This window comes from Hypomesus nipponensis, chromosome 6, assembly GCF_054491055.1.
Source record: "Hypomesus nipponensis isolate SF chromosome 6, ASM5449105v1, whole genome shotgun sequence".
NCBI lineage: Eukaryota > Metazoa > Chordata > Actinopteri > Osmeriformes > Osmeridae > Hypomesus > Hypomesus nipponensis.
This window is the reverse complement of record NC_140366.1, coordinates 4,563,068-4,585,500: the sequence shown is the minus strand read 5'-3', so window position 1 is coordinate 4,585,500 and position 22,433 is coordinate 4,563,068. Positions and strand designations below refer to the sequence as shown.

Here is a 22,433-nt window from a genome sequence, read left to right as displayed (position 1 = left end):
GTAGCTATGATACAGGACACGGTTATTCTTCTCACAAAATACAACCAATAGTATAGTAATGTTAAATCTTAGGCTACTTGTGAAAAGTAATCCTCCGAGCCCTGTTTGCAATTGTCCGCCAATTTGAGCAGGAATATGCTGCACAGTGCTGGCATCTTGTTTATTCTGATGCTACGCAACTAGAATTTGCCCAGTCCAAGATGGCGGACACATTTCTCACGCCAGCAGCCAATGCGGTGTCTACTCTTTATTATGTCTATGGTGACAAAGGACACCAGAGCCAAAAGAGGTGGATCCACATTTGTGACGTCACAAATGTGGCTTTTTGGAAACCAACCGTTTTACAGCAGCAGTTTCAAATTGTGAGATTTGCATAGGAAATAGGTATCAATGGACTTTGAGGTTTACTGTATGTCCGTTTTACCCACCGAACTGTTGTTATTCAACTATGAAAAGGTAAATTCGGTTTTGCAGTCAATGACCCCTTTACACTATCGCAGGCCTTATTACGGAAGTTGCATGTTCGCCATGGGTTGCCTAAAAGCTCCTGGGTCCTAAAGCTACCCGGTTACATTAGTTAGCTAGCCAGTATTTCTTCAGTAAAATAGTCTTGGATTTTCTGTTTCGCACTGACATGAATATTATTGTTCCTCTTATGCCTGTTTTCGGCTTGCTATATGTAACAGGGGTATTTAGATACTGCCTTGTAGGGGAATATAATAATGCTATTTCACCTTGGACAATTGAGTTACCAAAAATATCTGAGTCCCTGCCCCCAATACAAATAGCCTCTGTACTGATGTGAGTCAGTGTGTTTAGCTCTATCTTGCTCTATACGCTACCCAGCTTGAACAATAAAGACTCGGCCGAGGAGGCTTCAGGACAATATCTAAAGAACAGGCATGCAAACAGGTCAGGGGTAAAAAAGGTGTGAAGGATACGATGAACCCCCGACCCTCTAGGGCAGGGGTGGGCACTCCTGGTCCTCGAGGGCCGCATGCCTGCATGTTTTAAATGTTTCCCTGCTCCAGCACACCTGTTTCAAATGATTGGATTGTTTTCAAGCTCTGTGGAAGCCGGGTAATGACCATTCATTTGAATCAGGTATGTTGACCTAAAGGTGAGGAGTTTGCATGCCTGAAATAAACACGGTGACGGCCTGAAGTTTGTAGTGAATGGGTATGTTGCTATAGGCTACCCAGCTTAAACCCTTCCTCCGATCTAATCAAGATAGGTGAGATGCCCCTACTCCAAGGTAACATTAAAGTGAAAACTTAAACAGCAATTTAGGATAAATAGTTAAGGATATGTATTGGTTTCAGTAGTATGTTTCCTTTGTCTTTAACAAAGGAAACATACAGGTAGCAAAGTGAGAATTTTGCTACCTGACATTTCCAGTTTAGATGCTTTCCGCTTTATAACGCTATTACGCTAAGAGAATGTCTTAAACAGGCTCTGAAACTAATTTAAGGCTATTAGAGATGCCCAGCGTGAACTGTGCAGTTTGTGGCTGCCATAACAGCTGGAGAAAACAGGCCCTGTATTATCGTTGTCATGACCATGGAAAGAAGAAGTCTGAGTGTTGTGGGCCGACATTTACTTTGCACTGACCTCCAACCAACCAAAGTTGAGGATCTGCATCCCTGGCTGAAGGCGCTGAATAAAAAACCCCCACAGAAGTTTCCTTTTGTCTGCTCGTATCATTAAAGTGTGTAATAAGAGATAAACTAGCTATATTTCAGTATATTTTTGTGTTTTCAATTGAGATACAAGATTATAACCAAATGTATGCATGGCTGTTCTGCTGCAATGCATCTAACTGTAATGTAAAGCGTTTGAAACAACGCAACAATCAAATTATTTAATTGATGCATCTATCTAATTGCCATTAGATAAGAGGGAAGATTACTAGTTCACAACATATCGTGTAAGTTTTTACACGTTGCAATAAGATTGTACCAAAGACCCTCAATTAAAAATGTGTTACTATTTATTATTACTGCACAATTCGTCACTCATACATTTGCAGTTTATGGCTAATAGCAGAGACCTGATGTAAAAACTAGAGCCTCAAGTAGATTAACAAGAAGCTAACGTTCTACTGCTAACAATGCTAGCTAGTCGGTTTTGCGGGGAAATCTCAAATACATGTACCGACTGTAAAATAAATTACGCTACTGAATTCTAGCGGAGCTAAGCTTTCAAACAAAGTGTAGCAAATGCATACAGCCTGCAGTGAAGTCGTTAGTAAGTAAAGTAAGTAAGACTTTATTTATATAGCACATTTCATACAGGAATTGCAGCTCAAGGTGCTTTACATAAAATCAACAAAAACAATAATACAAGTGATAAAAGTAATAGATCTAAAACATATAACAAACCAGACTAGCTGCACTCTATCTGCGGTCTCTCGAATCCGTCTTGGATCCGAGCTGCCTCGTGCAGTTTCCAAACATATAACAAACCAGACAAGCCGCACTCTATCTGCAGTCTCTCGAACCCATCTTAGATCCAAACTGCACTTGCAGTTTCCAAACATATAACAAAACACATGCACTCTTGCACAGTCTTTGTGGTTTCTCAATTAAAATTAAAATTGAAATAAAATAAAGTAAAATTATAATAATAATAATAAAAACTACAAAATAACAAAATACAATAACTCAACAAAATGCAACACCAAAGCAATAGTGCAAGTCAAATACAAAGCAAATCTATAAAAACAATAATATAACTACTACCAGTTTTAAGGCCCTTCTGAGATGAAAATTAGTTAAATGCTTTGGTAAAAAGGTAGGTTTTAAGATGTCTTTTAAAAATGTCTAGCGTATTTGCTTCTCTGATATTTATGGGTAATTTGTTCCATAGTTTTGGGGCGTAATTGGCAAAGGCAGAATCACCATCTTCTTATGGCTGCTTCCGGCGACCTCTAAACTACTGGTGTGTAGTTTATAAGAGAGTTAGAAATGTAGCTAGGTCCTTGTCCGTGTAGAGCTTTCTATGTGAGGAATAGGACCTTAAAGTCAATTCTGAAGGTAACAGGGAGCCAGTGTAAAGTAGCTAGGACAGGACTAATGTGTTCTCTTCTTTTAGTTTTGGTTAATAATCTAGCTACAGAATTTTGAATGAGCTGTAGTCTTTCAGTGTTTTTTTGGGGAAGACCAGCAAAGTACGTTACAGTGGTCCAGCCGGCTGGATATAAAAGCATGAATTAACTTCTCTGCATCATTTTGTTTTATGAATGGTCGTACCTTTGCTATATTGCTCAGGTGAAAGAAAGCAGTTTTGGTCACTTTATTAATGTGGGAGTTGAAATTCAAATCTGAGTCCAGGATTACACCGAGACTTTTCACCTCTGGTTTAAGCCAGGGGGTTAAACTTCCTAGATTCTTAGTAAGCATCATTCTTTTGGATTTGGGGCATCATAGTAGGACTTCAGTTTTGTCTTCATTTAATTTAAGAAAGTTATCATTCATCCATTTGTTTATTTCCAACAGGCAGCTGGTAATGGAATTGATGGCCGTTTCATCATTGGGTCCAGTGGATATATATAGTTGTGTGTCGTCCGCATAACTATGGAAATTCATGTTATGTTCTCTGATTATGTCACCGAGTGGTAACATATAAAGATAAAAAAGTAATAGACCCAGGCAGCTTCCTTAAGCAACCCCATAGCAGTTCTCATGTTTCTTAGACCTATGGTCTCCTAAACTAACATAAAACTTCCTTCCTGTGATATATGATTTCATCCAGTTCAATACACAATCCGTGAGCCCAATAAGCTTTTCCAGTCTATTGATTAGGATGTTGTGATCAATGGTATCAAATGCTAGCCTGGTCCTAACCAGACCCTCTACATTTCATTTGTACAGAGGGTCTGGGATCGCTCCATTGACAAACGTTAACTTCCTTGAAGGCGGGTCCTCTGTTGAAGTTTAAAACCATTGGATCTGCCCAGAGCCACTCTGATTTGCCATAACCAATCGCAAGCGTTCGCCTTAGCCATCTCCTTCACCACTACTGTAACGGAGCTAGCTGCCGTAGCTGGAAAATCAAACTTTTCCCGAACCCCGTGGGGAGAAGGGCCACAACATCATGGCCACCAACAAAACTCAGCAAGGAATTTTCTTGCTCCGGCTTTAACCTATGGATATTCGGCAGCGTTGCCACAACCGCAGAATAGTTTCGCTCGCATCTTTCTCCGCCGCCATTACTGACCTACTCAAACTAGTGCACAACATTAACGTCATTGTTCTCAGTCACAGCCACTCCCTCTGTTTGCTGATTGGACCTACAAAGTGTTAAGCAGCTGGTCAATGGTGGAGTAAAGAACTCTAGCTGGTCAATGGTGGAGTAAAGTTTCTGGCATTTTCTGTAATAATGTTGGAGAAATATTCTCTCCTCGCTCCACGGATGGTTTTGTTGTAGGTGGTTAGTGTATCTTTATAGATATTGTAATGAATAGTGATCTTTGTTTTCCTCCATTTTCTCTGCTGCACGGCATTTTCTTTTCGTTTCACTAACATTTTTATTTCTCAGCCATGGGGAGGTTCTGCTTGTGGACTTCTTTTTGGTTTTCAGTGGTGCAACAGAGTCTAACACAGATAATAATGCATCATTGAGGTTCTCTACCATTTCATTCAGAGAGCAATCATGATTAGTTGGTTCATATAGAGCAAATTGTTCAGAAAATTTCATCATAGCTGTATCGTCTAAATATCTTCTTTGGACTAAGAATTATTTTGTGGTTTTTGTTACAATAATTTCCACATTAAAAATTATACAATGATGGTCTGAGAGGGGTAGATCAGTTATTGAGATATTATTGATATTTAGTCCAGTTGTTGTCACTAGATCTAGTGTGTTTCCGTGCCGGTGTGTTGGGTCTGTTATGTGTAGAGTTAGATTGATACTGTCTAGGAGATTTAAGAGCTCAATAGTTCTTGGGTCGGCTTTTTTATTTACTTGGATATTTAAGTCTCCGTTTAAAACTACTTTGTCATATCTAGTGACACATAGTGATAATAGTTCAGAGAATTCTTGTATGAATATTGGCGAGTGCTTGGGTGGCCGATATATAATGACAAAAAGTATTGATTTGGTTTTGAGCTCAATAGCAAGATATTCATATGAGGTGAATTCACCTAGCTCAGTGATTTTGAACAATAGTTCAGAGGAGAAAATAGCTGCGACTCCTCCACCTTTTTTGGATTTTCTAGAAACTTGGTGGAAGCTTTAATCTGGCGGACACGCTTCTATCAAAGTTGCTGTTGCCGTGTCGTTTTAATTAGTTTTCTTTGACAAGATCATTAACTAGAAATGTTTTGTTATTTAGTGATCTAACATTTAGAAGCGCCAGTTTCATCTGTGGGGTATTAACAGATAAAACAGGGGTTGATAAATCCGTTTGAAGAATATGGATAGTTCTGTGACTTCTAACACTAGTTTCAGGTTTGTAACCATGCATTTTACCATGCCATTTTCTGTTTGTGATGATGACCGGTATGTCTAATGAAATAGCATGGTGGCTCTCCTAGCGTAGCTTGTCTTTGGGAAAGTCTATGTCATTGAGCTGTTCCATCACAAGGGAATTCATCCGGGGGGTGCAGGTCTGTGCAAGGCCCATGTCCATGCAGGAGGCTGTTTGAATGTTCTGTTCCATGGGAGGTTGTTTGGGATATGTCAGTCAGCTTAGACACAACAGGGCTAGGGGGAGCAATTTGATTTGTGGTCAGGAGCACGTGACTGATGTTTGCTGTTAGTAGTTGAGATCCTCTATGGTTTGGGTGGAGTCCGTCAGCTTGAAAACGGTCTGCACAGTTCCAGAACACATTGAAATTATCGATAAATCTCAGTTTGTGTGCCAGACAGACAGATGCCAACCATGTGTTGAAAGATAGTAGTCGACTTAAGGCTTCTTTTCCTCTTCGAAAGCATGCAATTGGTCCACTGATGAATACATCTTGATATCTGTTGAGTGTGTTCAGTAGCTGGGTGAAATGTTTTTTAAGTATCTCAGTGCCAGTTTTCTTGTGTAGGATATCAAACGAGCCAGTGTGGATGATAATCTTAGGGTTGTTTGGTTTATTGTTGAGGATTGTTAGTACCTCTGACGACAGTTCCTCGACAGATGTGTTGCTAAGACAATATATTTTCTGTCTTTGCCAGTTTAACATGTGCTGTCATGGCATCTCCAATCAAGATAGTGGCCATATGTGGTGTTGTGTTTGCATTTCTAACGTTTGCCTTATTTGTAGCTGCGGAGCCAGTTCTTATCTTACTTGGGTTAGCAATGATAGGTCCTTGTGCTAGACCAAGGTTAGCCACTGTGTCAGTGCTAGCAATAGATTCTATAGTGCTACCAGCGTTAGCTACTCTAAGAGCTGATGGGCTGTGGATAGTCTTAGCATACCTTGGATCTTTATAATCCTCTGATATTGTTGTCTGATTAGACTTGATAGGGGGTCGAACAGTGCCCCGAGAGGGCCTTGGAGTAATATGGGGGACTCCTGGTCGTAGCAGACAATGATATGTTGGATTTGCATGTGTGTAGTAGCTACCATCATGGTGTGTCGGCAATCCGGGCTCTTCATGTTGGTTAGCTGCGTGGCTAGCACTCCTGTGCCTCTTCGCCTTGGATTTCAAACACAAGGGAGAGAAAGTTCCCAGTGGTTCAAATCTGTTTCTGAGCGGGACAGGAGGAGAGGTGATGCGGGAAGAGTTTCTGCCTCGCTTTTTTGGCTTTTTATCCTTGGCGCCAGTCCCATCTCCGATGAAGGTAGAGGCAGCACTAGGCCTTTGGCCATGACTCATCTGGTCCATTGGCCGGTGGAGAGAGAGTTGGTCCGGGCTAGGTAGCATGGAATCTATTAAGTCTTCGTTCTCTCTGATATCTAAGAGGGTTCTGACTCCAGTTTGACTATCCTCTGAGTAAGTTGTTTGCAGTCGTTGCAAGCCATAGTTCTACAGGGAACACGCTTTATCTTGCTTGCCTGTGGTCAGTCTGGGAGAGCAGCCCAAAATACTTCTGTTCTCCTTGGGCTTCAGTCCCTCAGGTTGTTCCTTTTTGTGGTTGTAGTCAATTCACTTGATTTTGAATAATATCATCGACAACTATCCAAAATAATGAAACTTGAGAGCATTTCCCCGTGAAGCCAAGCAGGGAAGCAAGCAGGGAAGGTCAGGGGGAGGAGAGGGAAATAAAATGTGACTGCCTTCGTTGAGAGCAAGTGCGAAAAAAACATTAGAATATCTTATGTTTGTGGTTAATGTAATGCCTGCTTATTGCAGCACAGCAGAGCGCAGGGCAGTGATCTGACCGGCAAACAAATTATAGCCTATAGTGCCAGCTCAACAGCTGAAAAAGATCAATTTGCAAAACTGGCCGCCCTTTTGTGGGGGGAAATGTCTAAATGCTCAAACTCTTTGCACTCCATTGGATTATACAAAGGACACTTGCAAAATATGAACTTTGCAGAGTGCCCAGTTCTCGAGATAATCATGGGTAGGGATGGGCGGATTGATCCTACAGTATCTATATTTTTGATACTGGCATTGTATCAAAAAGATCGATTCTCAATTAGAAATATCGATCCTACCTGGGATTTCTTTTAAACAAGTGATTTTAGATCTCACTCTCACTCAGTGAAAGCACACTCAGCGCAGATTCAAGTGCATTGCTGCGGGTCATGACTGAAAAAAAAAGAAGCATAATCTGGAGTTCTTCCACTCCAGGTAACAACGATGAAGCTTTAGGTGACATTAGTCAAAAAACAATACGCCATTGTGGCAATACCACACACATGACAAAGCATCTAAAAGTTAAACACCCTAAAGAGCATGACAAAGTACAGTTGACTCGAGCAGAGGAGGCAACACAGACACGTCATGTCTATTGTTGGGTTGGTTTATTTAATATTTATTTAATATTTATAACGATGGCTGTAAGAATGCATTATTAAATTCCATCCATCCATCATCTGCCACTTGTCCGGGGATCGGGTCGCAGGGGCAGCGACCTAAGCAGGGAGGCCCAGACTTCCCTCTCCCCGGCCACTTCCCCCAGCTCTTCCTGGGGGACCCCAAGGTGTTCCCAGGCCAGCCAAGAGACATAGTCCCTCCAGCGTGTCCTGGGTCTTCCCCGGGGCCTCTTCCCAGTGGGACGTGCCCGGAACACCTCACCAGGGAGGCGTCCAGGAGGCATCCTAATCAGATGCCCGAGCCACCTCAGCTGGCTCCTCTCGACGCGGAGGAGCAGCGGTTCTACTCTGAGCCCCTCCCGGATGACCGAGCTTCTCACCCTATCTCTAAGGGAGAGCCCGGACACCCTGCGGAGAAAGCTCATTTTGGCCGCTTGTATTCGCGATCTCGTTATTATTAAATTATTAAAACAAAAATATTTCATAGAAGTATCGGTATCGACGATACTGGTCTTGAAAGTACTTGGTATCGGATCAAAAAGAAAATTATTGGTATTGCCCATCCCTTATAATGGGAAACTTGCGCCCTATAATGTAATTGAAAAAATACAGAGATCCAGAGATCCTGGTATTATTAGAGGGATATACTTTCAGGCTCTCAAGCCTCAGGGCTCTCATGCATTTTATCCATTTCTCACACCCTCATGCAACACCTTGTATTTCTCACGCTGAAAATTAAGGGATAACTTGTCCCGCTATATACAATTAGAGAGGGTGTGCTTGCTTGCTTCAGTTGCAGGTGGGTCCGTTTTCCCTTCTAGTGATATTTTTACATTTCAATCAAGCATTTAGCCTACATATTTAGTACTCATATTGCATAATTCATTAAGAACAGCCTTTGAAACAAGGAACCCCTTTTGAAACAAGCTACTGTATTTCAGATGGAATTGCGATTCAAATAGTACTGTCTGCTAACTGAAAATAAGCCCCCCAAAACGTAAATAAGTTTGATAATTTAGGGGGACATGGCTAATTCAAAAGCAGTTTGCTAGAGGCAAGCTAGTTGCCGTTGCTATCCACACCACTGGTTGTTTGAAAGCGCAGGAAATTAGAACGTTTCTTTTATAAGGGATATAGATCCGACAGGGCGAACAGCATGAAGCGAACTACACACCAGTGGGCGAGCCGAGTCTGTGACTCTTAGACTCAAAACAAGACCCGGTCTCACGCAAATTCCGAGTTTTACACAAATAACAAACTATGCCGACCCGCTGGCTGTCTTCGGAATCGCCATATCTTTAAAACACTGCTGTCCATTTAGATGTAGAATTGACCCTGGTACGAAATTAAGAAAATACTCACCAGACGCAGATCGACAATTGACTGAGTCAATGGAGGACGGGCTCTCACAGCAAACAAATCAACGTTTTTACAGCAACCTATATTAAAATTTCACCACCTGGCTGTTTTCACAGTAGTCATATAGTCATAATATTTCCCTCTTTTAGTTTTTTTGTGTAAAATTGAACTATAAAATTAGCTACGAAAATACTAGTTACTATGATTCTAGCATGGCTGCCACCTAAAAGACTAGGCGGTCTCACGGGCGACCCGCACTCGCTCAAATTTCAAAGACTGTCACAACCTAAATCAAAAATCAGAGATTGCAGTTCCACTCGAAATAGCTTTCTCTACAAAGCCAAATGGTTATGATTTTTTGAGGGTGATATTTTTCACTCGTAATCCAAGCATCAATTTGCAAGCTAGAAAGTCTCTATCACGTTTTATCCATGTGTCGTTGCTGACATGTGTTGACGTGGTGACGTAGCTAGCACAGATTACCCTTCGCCGACTAGCACTTTGTCGCCACAAAAACTTTGTAACCTCCTAAACTGTGCAACGGAACGTAAATCCGAATAGAAGCAACGCAATCGCTACCAAGACAAAACTTTTGACACCACCGTTGTCTATGTAGTCCAAATATTGACTGAGCCTTAGGGGCGCGAAAATAAACAATAATAATAATATATATGTGAGATAACAATGGTTTGTGCTCGCCGAAGGCAAGCACACCCCAATTAATGGACAAGGCACAGGCACATGGAGTGAAGTTTTCTGGCAAGTTGATAGCTGTCTCGAGTTATACAGAGTGAAATGCCACCTACAAGCCAATCAGAAACATCACCAGCACCCCCTTTTACAAGGATTTTCCCTTCCCATGCCTGTGCTATGGCTAACATAGAAAAAGCAACAGTTAAAATCAAATCCACTTTATTGGATAGGTCAAACCTCAGCAAATGTACATATCAAATATGTAACTGTGAAAATACACCCAATGCTGAATTAGTCCATACACACGCTTCAGTGCTTCACTGCTTGGAACATTACGTTATTTGTGTCCATGTTCCAATTGGCTCTTTTCTAAGAAGCTAGCAATGGATATTTGTCCCTAGACCATGGTCTTCTCTTTTACAGAACATTTAATTTAGCACAGAAAAAAAAGCCAGAGGTTTGTTGTTGGAAAATTACCTCCATGGGAAGACCAAAAACAAAATTAATGGACTGTTTGTGTCAGCATCCACACAACCAATTTGAATTCATTAATGTTGCTTTAATGCTGATAGACTCACTGGTAGTCTCAACACAACTCAGTGGGATTAAGGTAAATACATCTTGAGTCATCAGTGAATGAATAAATGAATGCATTTATATGGTACAGTGAAAAGCAGTGCAATGCACACAAAATGCATAATGTTTCATGAATAAGCACATGCTAATGCACCCACAAATAGGTTAATACAGAACATTTCTACTATAGATTTGTCTGTCAAATCCTATTCTCATTAATGGCCACATATATATTTTAATGACCTCATAAAAAAATAGAACGCAGTTCATCCCAGAAAATAAAGCACCCGAGTGCTTCACATTCATCCAGACATTTACATTAATCCCCAGCTGGATACACAAGGTTATGATATTATAACAACAAACACACAAAGAATTCGCCTATTTATATGTACACTCTACGGTTTATAGTTGTCACAATACACACTCTATTTTATATTCTCAATCCACTATATTAAGTTTCGAGGAAAGAACAAGCCTCTTAGGCTAGACAAGGACACTGAGATAGTAACTCAGACTGTATTCCACACAGCCTCCTTTTCTCGGCGACTCCTCTGCCCTCCTATTAATTCTTAATGAGACGGCAGTGTGTGTTGCGAGGGGGCAGATTCATTTTTTGTTTTAGTTTTCAAACTCCTCTTTCAGAGATTTAAACCCACAATGGTGGTTTGTTGAGGCAGTCCTACTTCCACCAATTATTATTCCTAATTGATCAAATTGCTGGATCTCTGTGTCCATCTGTTGGTTTACTGAATTTATTTAGCTGGTCGGCTCCATGAAGCCGGGTCAGTAGGGCTTGTGAGACTGCTCACCAAAAGAACAATGGGGAATCCACTTGTCTAGCAGATTGACATGTTTGTAGGTACCTAGCAAAAGTAACCTTAACTTTCCTAGACTTAGCTACGGTACTAATGCTGAAGGCTCGCTGATATCGCATAGCGTCATTGCTGACGTTATGACTCTGTGTATGTGAGAGACGCGCGAGTGACAGAGACGGAGGGAGAGCATGGAAAGGAAATGCAGCTTAACGAATACGCTGTGTTTTAGATAGCGTTAAAACTTTTTTTTTACGAAACGCAATATGTGGCGGTCGGTGTTGATTCTGTGGCGCACCGCCACAAATTAGTCTATGTGTGGGAAACAAGTCTGTTAGCCATTAGCTTAATGCCATGTAGCCTCCTGGCGAAAAGAGTTGCACACAATTACATATAAAGACAAGGAAAAACAGAACTGACACATGTATTCTGGGAAATCTCTTGTTACATGGATAAAGCAGGTGTTGTTGGTGGCCATGCCTCAGCTGATGATATGGCGGGCATCCTGAGTTTGGGATTGACTGTCTAGGATGTTGGGGGGCTCACAGAGCAGCAGGTCATCGTCCCCCAAGGTGGAGCTGTGCTCCGAGTTCACAAAGTTGGGGATGTTGAAATGGGACAGGAAGTCTTTTCCCCCGTCCCCCTTGCCGTCTTTAGGCAGCCCCTTGAGGCAGAGCCCTGCAGCATCCTCGCCCGTCATGGCTATCTCCTCCTCGTCATCCTCCTCTACGCCGCAGGTGCTGAGCACAGCCAGCCTCCCTCGTGCCTGTGGCCTCTCTGCCTGATCAATCCCAGCTACATGGCCCCGCCCCTGCTGCTCCTCCTCACTGATGTAAAAGTGGAAGAAGGAGCGTGACTCTTCCAGCAGGGGGCGAGAAAAGGCCTTGTCGGATGTATCCTGGGGGCAATTAATATCCACCACGCAGGTACCTAGACGGTGACGTTTTTCACAGGGATCGAGGTTCCTATCAGGTGAAACAGGGGGAAACGTATTAATCAACTGTTGAGTTTTAAGCATGTATGTGTTTACCGTTTATCTGATGAGTTTAATCTGTGTTAAAATAAAATGTAACTTTTGGGTGGAGAGCAGCTTGTAAAATATTTAGACATACCATTGACTAGTATTGAACAAGTCCAAATATGAAAATCAGTAAATAAAAAAATCTGTGCATTTAAAAAAAGTACATGGACTGAACATGCAATTTAAAAAAACAATCATATCGTTTGGGTATTGTATGAGTTTAAGGTTCTATTCAGATGTTGGCCAAGATACTGTAATTTTATTAACAAACGTGCATCTCAATAACAAGGAGACACATTTTTCACTCCCTCAATGAGTGTGCCTAACTTCAGCTCTTATCTCAATTTGCATAACCTTCCTTTTAATCTCCTTGCAGCATAACAATTTCTACCATAGTTTATTATGCAATGCAGAGCAGTTGTCAGAGCTCTCCGTGGTGCTGAAGCTGTTCTCCCATCCATCCAAACCAAAGTGAAATTGTATTTAAACCTCCCAACAACTTTACTTCCATTATTTCCATTATACCAATCAACAGCTATATAAAATATGTCATCTGTCTGTAGTCTTCAAGTCTGTATCCATGGAAAGGTGGAATGCTTTTTTGTCTCTTACTCTTGATGTGGGGCTCCTGTCTTGGTCAGCAGAGTGAGAACAAAGAACATGAAGATGACAAACACAGCCAGGCCCACCCAGAAGCCAATGACGATAGAATCTGTGGTTACAGGTTGAAAAGCAATAGTTATTTCTTACTTTCACTTTATTTTCCCCTCTCTTTCTTAATGCAAGCTATGTTTTGTGTTTGTGTTTCTATGGTGTGTCGTAGAGCCTATAAAAAAATCATGTTTGCAGACACACACACTCATACTGTGTGTATAATATATGCTATGTACACAACATGAAACACAATAGACCACTTTATAATGGCCTCCACAATCATCTTAGTATTAGAAATACAATTGCAGACAATTGGGAGAATTGAAAATGTTTTCACTAGCTGGCAACCAAGGAGATTTTTTCACCCTGTGAAATGCAATCCTCCCTTTACTTGTCTCTAACTTCATTTCCTGTGAAGGTATAGACTCACATAGCTCATATTTGTCCCTTAGAAGGATCAGTCTTGAGCCTAGGAATTATGTCACTCTGTTTAAAAAATTGAAACATTCAATGCGGGGAAGCACATGCACTCATAAAAATGTAATTAACTTAACAGATGGGAATATAAATACACACACACACAATTAAAAACGAAAGGAACCTTATTAGGAAATAACAATAGCTTCTCTCATTATTAAACAACTTGCTGTTAACCTTAGTTGCTATGTTATTGGTAATCAGATGTTATGTACTTACATCGATGAGCTTTGAGACCCTCAAAAGACACAGGCTCATCGTCATCATAATATTCATACTGCCAAACATAGTCACTGCCACGAGCAGTGGCCCGACTTTGGTTGCGAAATTCTGACATATCAAATGAAATGCGTCATGGCACTTGGCATGATCTGAGGAAGAAAACAAAACGTTAGTAATAAGGTATTTGATTAGGATAATACAAGTTTATATGAATATGCATGCGTGATTGCAATTACATCTTAATACTCAAACCCAACCAAAAGCAAATGTTAAGGCTTATCGGTACTTACAAATGTTTCAGTATTAGATCCCCGTTTAAAAATCATGGGAATTTTCAGTTGTTGTCATCAAATTTTACAGAAGTCAACTCAGTATTAGACAAATAGATAAATTAATCGGCATCTTCCGTCTGTTAACAGACTCGAGTTCTCCACCACAGCATGCAGCAGGTCTACAGAATATCCAAGGTTCTCAGAAGCGCGGGGAATGATATGATGTACATCGAGGGGTGGGGTGGTAGGTTACCGCTTCATTATGCAAAAATATGAATATCAAACCAGGGCTCGACTAACGATGGCCCGGGGCCAGTAAAAAGTAACGTCGGGACAGTTAAACTAAGCAACTCTGTCCCGATCGGGCCACTGAAAGCATTGAAAAAAAAATCGCATTGTAAAACTTAACATCCTCCATGTTTTGCTATCTGCTGAATGCATTAATAACTTTTATTCTCTCATGCATCAGGGAGTTGTTCTTACCGACGCATCCCACCTGCTCGGGTGCCGTCTCAGCCCGGTTTCAAGGTTGCTTCTGAAATGGAGAAATTGAGACAAAAAAGTACAGCCTGCTTTCCACGCCCTGTGTGAGACACAATGTTTAAGCATGAGCACACTTCTAAGTTCATAAGACATAACTTTAATAAGGACAATACATAACTTTAAGACATGAATCCTTTATAAAGTCGTCCGAACATTGTTCCTGTTGCTATATTCACTAGTGCACAGTGCCCGTGATGCATTTGGTGATTACGATGCCACAAATATGAATAACTGGAAGTATAGATAGTGCCGTGCCCGTGATGCACCTGGTGGTTACAGTTCATGAATTATACTGTAATTAATGTATTATACATTCTTTAGTTCCCGTCTAGAGCAAAAAAAAGTGGATCTTTTTACACAGGCACCGACAATTTTCGAAAACAATCCCTGACCAGCCATGCTAATCAGGGGTGCAACTATCCAGTGTCAGAGGGGTATGCAGCAACAATTTTGGCGCCCCCCCCCCCCCCCCCAAAAAAAAAAAAAAAAAAAAAAATAAGTGTGCCGGACATCATCATGTATAGGCTTTAAATAATAAAGGTTTATTTTAAAGTATATCAGTCCCTGTAGGCCTACCATCATTATAAATAATTATATATGTATAGCATAGGTATATTCAGGGCTAGACAAATTGTGGCAACCATATTGTGACAAGTGGTAACCTAATCATCACCCCTGGCAACCACATTATTGTAGCCTATTTTTTTCATGTACTTTATTTTCATTACAAATAAATAATCATTGATGGCATTCGAGCATATGCTTTGCGGATGTTTAAATTTGCATTCTGATTTGTTTACTACGTCCCCACTGTCAGATATAGGCTAATTGTTATATTTCCCACATGCAGGTTTTTGATACAGACATTTTTCATTTGCAATGGCAAGATTAGCTTAGCCTATAACAAAACATGTTAAATTATTTAGATTTGGCATTAGAACTAATCAGACTTCATCTGTAAGCAACCCCACTTTAGCTCTCGTTAGCAAACACTACCTAGTCTGAACAGTCTGTTAACATGAATATTTGCAAGTCTCCAAGTTTGGTAGAAAAGCTATGCATGATTGCACATCTGGGGGAGAATTATTGGGACCGAGATGGAGGGACGGTTGAATTGCGCCTCGGCCAGTGCGAGCTGTCTTTGCTGAAGATCCAACTTCAGGCGTTTTATCTGCACCGTCTCCTCCTGGAGGGCAGTCTGTCTCTCCAGGTGGCCCTCTATCCCCCGCAGCACCACCAGTTTCTCCTTTTCTATTTGTATCAGCGTCTCGCTGCAGGTGCAGGTCATTATGGGGGGCCGCCTTCTTAGGCCTCCCCGCATGCGGACACCGGGCCCTGCTGGTTGGCGCGAGGGGACAGTACGGGGGTGGTCCTCTCCTGGGGATGTGTATGTGAGTACTCCGCTCCCCGATGGCTCCTCCTCGTCCTCACTGTTCCCCGAGAAGCCCTCGTCCCCAAGCATCTCAATGCCTCCTCCAATGCCCTCAGAGGCCGTCTTTCCAATGATGGAAATAACTTTTTCTTCTTCAGGGGTGAGGGTTGTGGCGCCGGGTGCGCCACCACCCGTGCCCGTGGTCTCTCGCCTCACCGTAGCACTTTTCTTCTTGGTTTGGCTCTGAAATTCTTGCCATTTCTTTATGACCGCACCCCAGTCCCGGAGACCACAGGGGCTAGAGGGGGACATCCTTTGGGCTATGCCCTACCAAATGCGTTTTTTTAGAACAAGGGTTTTTTTTACCCTTTGTTCCACCAAATAGCTCATCCCGGTGCTGTCTTACCTAATCTATTAGGACGGCCATCTCCTCCGGGGTAAAGGAGGGTGCCCTCTTACCTCGTTTCGTCCTTGTTTTTTCCATTCTCACATATGTGTGCCTAGCCACAGGGGGGTATATATGCGTTAATGGGCTTGATTACTACTTGAATACACCTGTTAGCTGTGATCACACACACATGCGCGTAGATTAATTGCACCTGTGTGTGGGGACCACAGGGTGTTGTGTGTGATTTATGCGCTTATAAAGTGGTGGGTGATCGACTTTCCTGGCATCGATTGATTTAGTTTCAACACCACGGCGGTGGACAGCTCCCAGTAAGAGCTTTTTAAGAGGCTTTTTTGGCGGGATCTTAAGAAGGCAGTTAAGAACGTGTCTGGGAAACACTCCTATCTTAGCACTCCTTCTTAGCCGAACCCTTCTTAAGAGCCTTCTTAAATCCTTAAGAACGATCGAATCTGGGAAACGCGGCCATTATTTGTTCATCCATAAAACTAATGCTTGTTCTGTTGCGTAGTGTGAGTCTTGAAGGAGTGCAATGGATTTCGGTATGTGGCAGCAATTAAACATTTTACCAAACAAAGCCAATGTTTGGAAAAAAACACCACTGGGAAGAGGCCCCGGGGAAGACCCAGGACATGCTGGAGGGACTATGTCTCTCAACTGGCCTGGGAACGCCTTGGGGTCCCCCAGGAAGAGCTGGTGGAAGTGGCCGGGGAGAGGGAAGTCTGGGTCTCCTTGCTTAGGTTGCTGACCCTGCGACCCGACCCCCGGACAAGCGGTAGATGACATTACGTGAGGCCTACTCAGTTACCGGCGAGTTTCCATATATTTCAAAAGTAAACATGAAGAGGTCATGGCGAAGTTTAGCATGAGACCATTTTAACTTAAAAATTACTTTGTTCACTGCCAACACTGCAAAGCTGAGAATAAATACAACTCCTCCACGACTCAAATGATGTACCACTTGAAGAACGTACATCCGACCCTGGTTAGTGGCGGTGCATCCTGCTCTCGGTGTTAGCACGGAGGAGCTGCGATGCACAACCAGCAGAGAAAATTACCCAAGTCCATCGAGATGGATATGCTACCCTTATTAGCTAAGTATTGTAGAGGGCAAAGTTTTTTTTATGAAGCTTTGTTAATAAGCCGGAAAAAAACAGGGTCAGTTGTGTTTGAGCACCGGCCTCTAGCTGTCGGCTTCGCTTCTAGGAGTTACAGAAATAGTTGTTCTTCTTGTAATAGCTACAGATCTCAATGCGGAAACACGCGGTGTTTTTCTATTTTCAATCCATTTTAATATAGCCTATAAATAGTGAATTTTAATATAAAAATGTTGATTAATCAAAAATCAATAGTTAATTCTCCAGACGATCGATTAAGACAATTTAATCGAATGCCCATCCCTAGCAGACAGCCTCAGAGAGATTGAGAACATTTCCAACTGTCACCCTCATCTGGAGTATCTGTAACTGCAGTTCAAAGTAATTTTCTAAACTGAAGGTCACATTTAAAGTCTGCTATAATGTCATGTGGAATTACCATGGGAAGATCATCCTTGGGTAAACTTTCGTCAAGATTCATATGACCTCTTGGGAAAAAGTCTACTGAATTCAATTTTTTTCCTCATTAGGAACTCTGAAAAAGGTTCCATAAATAATTTTCATCTGAGAAAAATCCTTTGAGTTTTAAAAGGAACTTTGGTCCTAGCATATAATCAGATGTCCACAAGCAACCTTTGGGATAAATGTATGGCATCTATCATTTTTGTGTCACCATATCAGCAAGCCTCCCTGAACAGTGGTTGATTTATCTCCTACTGATGAAACCAGTCTCTTTATCGAGCTATTCAGGCAAGAACCGCTTGAGGCAGAGAGCTCAGTCAAGCGCTTCTGCGTTCTAATCAGCAAGATACGTCAAATAGGTTGCACCCTCTCGACTCAACATTGCACACACAAGGACAGATATGGGTATACATTTAATTTATTAGATATTTTACAATACTTTAAATTTGTACTGTAGACAAAAAAAAAATCCTATTAATAAAGACTCGCATAGCATGTAGTCATCACATGGAGTCGAGCATTGTGTATATAATCATTAAATTAGTCAAATGTAGCCACTTACTGGCCACTTTGTCAGGCGCACCTGTTCAACTGCTCGTTAACCAAATATCTAATCAGCCATGGCGAAAACTCTGCAGTTCAAACTGAGCATCAGAATGGGGAAGCAAGGGGATTTAAGTGACTTTGAACTTAACGTGTTTTTAGTGCCAGACACGCTGGTCTGAGTATTTCAGAAACTGTTGATCTTCTGGGAGTTTCATACTCAGCCTTCACAATGAATGGTCAGAAAAATTTAAATATCCTACGAGTGGGAGTTATGTGGGGAAAAATGCCTTGTTGATTCCCGAGGTAAGAGGAAAATGGCCAGACTGGTTTGAGCTAGAAGTGCAACAGTAACTCAAAGAACCACTTGTTACAACCAAGGTATGTAGAAGACATTGCCTGGTCTGCTGAGTCTTTCTGTTGCAATATTCATATGGTAGCGTCAGAATTTGGCATAAACATGAAAGCATGGATCCATCCTGTCTTGTATCAACAGTTCAGGTTGATGGTGTAAAGGTGTGGGGGATATTTTCTTGGCACACTTAGGGCCTCTTATTACCATTTGAGCATCATTTAAACGTCACAGTTTACCTGAGAATTGTTGCTGACTGTATCCCTTTATAACCACAGTGTGTCCATCTTCAGATGGCTACTTTCTGCAGGATAATGAGCAATGTCACAAAACTATACTAAAATGGCCACAGCTACCAGATCTCAATCCAATAGGAACTCCTTTAGGAATTGGTGGAACGGGAGGTTTTCATCATGGATGCAATTGCAGCAACTATGCCATGAAGAATTAAGGACGTTGTAAGGCAAAAGGGAATAGTAGCAACTTACTTTCCCAGAGTTTTCTCCTCACTCAGCTGTCTTCCATCAACTCAGTTGATCATCAACTCAACCTTTCCCATTCTTCTTGTACTTCATTACCATCTGTACCTCTCCCTCTTGTCTTCACTTCTGTTCTTCCCTTCCCCCTTAGTCCCACCCTTTTTGCTCCCTCTTCTCCTTTTCTCATCTTTTCTATGTTCTGAAGGGTCCTCAGTTCAGATAATTGAAACCCACGGTTCTGCTTTGGTTTTCAGCAAGCCCTGCTGTCTGATCCAGCTGTTCTCCCTCCATGTAGGACAGCCGAGGAGAGACATGCCGAGAGGTAGAAAATAAGAGGAAGAAAGTGAGGGATTTGTAATTTTCGTCTCTCCCTTCTTGCAAGCTGCCAAGTACAAATAAGCATCCAAAGTTAAATATACATTTGTGCTCAATATGCAACCAGGCTAAGTCTGACTTTATAATGAACAAAAATGTTGCATCCCTTAACTGTACAGCCATGTAATCCCATCGTAGAAGGAAGTTGCAGTCCCCCTCAGTCAGTGTCAATCACAGAGAGAAAGTCTAAGACTAGGTTTTCTGTTGCTTCAAATACAATGTGAGTTTCTTTAAAATGTTCTAAATATAAAGGCGGGGGACCAAAAGGCAATTATTGAAATCAGTCAATAAATATGAATGTAATTCATACAAATAATGGAAATGGGCAATTATGTTCATCTGCATTCTGTTACCTTTTAAACATGGGTTAATCAACAGGTTGACTAAATAAAAGTACACATGGCCAATCTTCGCTGTGTTTTACCTGGTTTAAAGACACAAAATTAGATGTTTGAACATAGCCAGGAAGATAATAGAATAGCAGTAGAAGGAAATTACAAATGACATTTTATTTATAACTATGAAACCAAAACCGGGACAATTTGTGTTCGACCGCTGTAGTATGTGTTGCCCGGACAACAAAGGCTAATGTCATGATGCTAATGCTTCAGTGAAATAGTAGACTACTGTTTCCGAAAATAGATATAACTACTTCCTTATATCAGCTTATATTGTTTTTCATATCACAAAGTAAAATTAGTAAATAGTTATCACCCTGTCCTATTTGCTTATGGCGTTTCTTCAGCTCCATTGCAGTTAGCCTAGCTATCTCCCAGAAGTTAACAAGCTGCTAAACTAATCTTCTACTAGAGGTAGTTACGCGATATTTCGTGACGTTAGTGGCGTCAGTAGCGTCAGTGACAGTGGCTAGCAAGTTAGCCACCGTTAGCTTCACTTTTGCCACAAATACTTAATTAAAACCTAAACCGTGTAACGGTACATAAATCCCAATGGAACCAACGCAATCGCGACCAAGACGAACCTTTTGACATCTACGTTGTCTATGTAGTCCAAATATTGACTGAGCCTTAAGGGGCGCGAAAATAAACAATAATAATAAAAATAATAAATATATATGTGAGATAACAATGGTTGTGCCCTTGCCGAAGGCAAAGCACACCCAATTAATCACTGAATGAGATCTTGCTAGCGAAAATAATGATATCAACTCTTTCAGAATAAGTATGAAAACAAGGCCAAAGAGTATCTAATTGATACGAATTCATGGACACTTATGAGGATATATGTAGGGTGATATCAGGTAAAATGGCCCACTTTTTGGTAAATCCTTGGGACAATTATTATTTAGGCCCTACAGTTCTTGAAACATCAGCTGTGCCAACTTTTTCTGCATGAGCAGTTTCAGGTAAAATGGACCAGCTGTTCAGGTAAAATGGGCCAGTGAAACTGCAAAGGGAAATAGTAATTTATCATCAATTTTAGTTTTAAAACACAGTTGCTTATACAGCCACATAACATTTAAACTGCATTAAACAAACATATTTATATGTGCCATAATAATGTTTTTTATCCTGAAGCCCAGACTCGTCACAGTTCCATATATATGTGACGGTATGCCCTCAATACCCAGCTCAACCAAAAGGCTCTCATACTGGTTAAACCACTGGCTAACCACCTCTTTGTTGAGTCCAGCAGCCCGTGCTGCAGACAAGACCTCTGGCTTGCGAATCCCAAGCTCTGGGTTGTGCTTTAGAAAGTTCTTAAACCAGTAATATCCGGCCCTCCCTGCTGTCTTGAAGAAACCAGATATGTTGTTCTTGGCTGCAAAATCAAAGGCCACTTGCTGGACATCAAGTTCTGTGAAGGGAAACCCCCTCTGCGCCAATGTGTTGAGGGTGGCAGCAAGCTCCCTTTCCGCCTCCTGTGGAAAGTAGGGCTTCCGCCCTGACACATGTTCACTGATGCGTTTTTGCAGTGTGGATCGCGGCACACCCCATGCTCATGATAAGAGGTGCACTCACTGTAATTCCTTTCTTCTCACCTGTATTCATCTAAGGCCCCCTTCATCCACTCCTCTTTCCACAGATTGTAATTGTTTGGCCTTTCTTTCCATCCCTGTTTTATCTTTGTATCTTTTCCTCTGGTCCTTGCTCCTCCTCTCTTTTCTCTCCCTTTCCTTCTCCCTCTCTCCTCTCCTCTCGCTTCCTTCTCGTTCGCCATACTCTCTGTACATAAAATATCTACTACCATTATTTCTGTTGGGGGGGGTCATGGTGTGACACACACACCCTCATACTCCAACACATGTGTATGTGTGCATTTTAGCTGAAACCATGTTGCCCATTTTACCTCAGTGGGTTAAGGTAAATTAGGCCACCAAGAAAAACATCACTTTTTCCAAAAATATGTTCATATACCAAACTAACAACATTATTTCTGATTGATGCCATCAAGACAGATATTATGCATAGTTTTTTATGTGCATGTTTTTGTTTTTATAGATTTATCATCCTTTTCATACACATTATAGTTTAGTTAGATTTGGTATGCCAGGCTACTTACCATGCAGCTTTCTGGTGCAGTCTTGTTTGAATTATTGGCCCGTCCACCATAGCAACCATAAAGCAATCAAATCCCCCTTTACTTGTCAGGGCTGGGACCCTCAAACCTTAAATGGACCACTTTACCTGATGGCCCATTTTACCTGATATCACACTATATATATGTGTATATGCATGTAGGCCTATGTGAAAATCCCTCTTTGATTTCATTGACTGGGACATGGCCAGGGAATATGATGAATTGATATATTAGCTGGTTATGCGCCAAGTACAC

General features: G+C 41.5%; 1 protein-coding gene and 1 pseudogene across 1 annotated transcript; both read right to left on the bottom strand.

The window, feature by feature from the left end:
* Positions 1-11,727: 11,727 nt before the first annotated feature.
* Positions 11,728-13,853, bottom strand: LOC146286472 (melanocortin-2 receptor accessory protein 2A-like). Its single transcript, XM_084700408.1, has 3 exons — positions 13,734-13,853; positions 12,996-13,095; positions 11,728-12,327 (listed from the first exon to the last, which is right to left on the bottom strand). The coding sequence occupies exons 1-3, from the start codon at positions 13,849-13,851 to the stop codon at positions 11,844-11,846; spliced, it is 702 nt and encodes a 233-aa protein (XP_084556534.1). The 5' UTR covers positions 13,852-13,853; the 3' UTR covers positions 11,728-11,843.
* Positions 13,854-15,605: 1,752 nt separating this feature from the next.
* Positions 15,606-16,407, bottom strand: LOC146286471 (uncharacterized; annotated as a pseudogene).
* Positions 16,408-22,433: the final 6,026 nt, after the last annotated feature.

Bases quoted from the DNA above. Each gene is read 5' to 3' on its own strand.
- LOC146286472 (XM_084700408.1), bottom strand. From the start codon at position 13,851: ATGTCAGAATTTCGCAACCAAAGTCGGGCCACTGCTCGTGGCAGTGAC. The intron at 13,096-13,733 runs GTAAGTACATAA...CTGTAACCACAG, and splicing joins GGGTCTCAAAGCTCATCGAT to ATTCTATCGTCATTGGCTTC. The intron at 12,328-12,995 runs GTAAGAGACAAA...TTCACCTGATAG, and splicing joins ACAGGAGCCCCACATCAAGA to GAACCTCGATCCCTGTGAAA.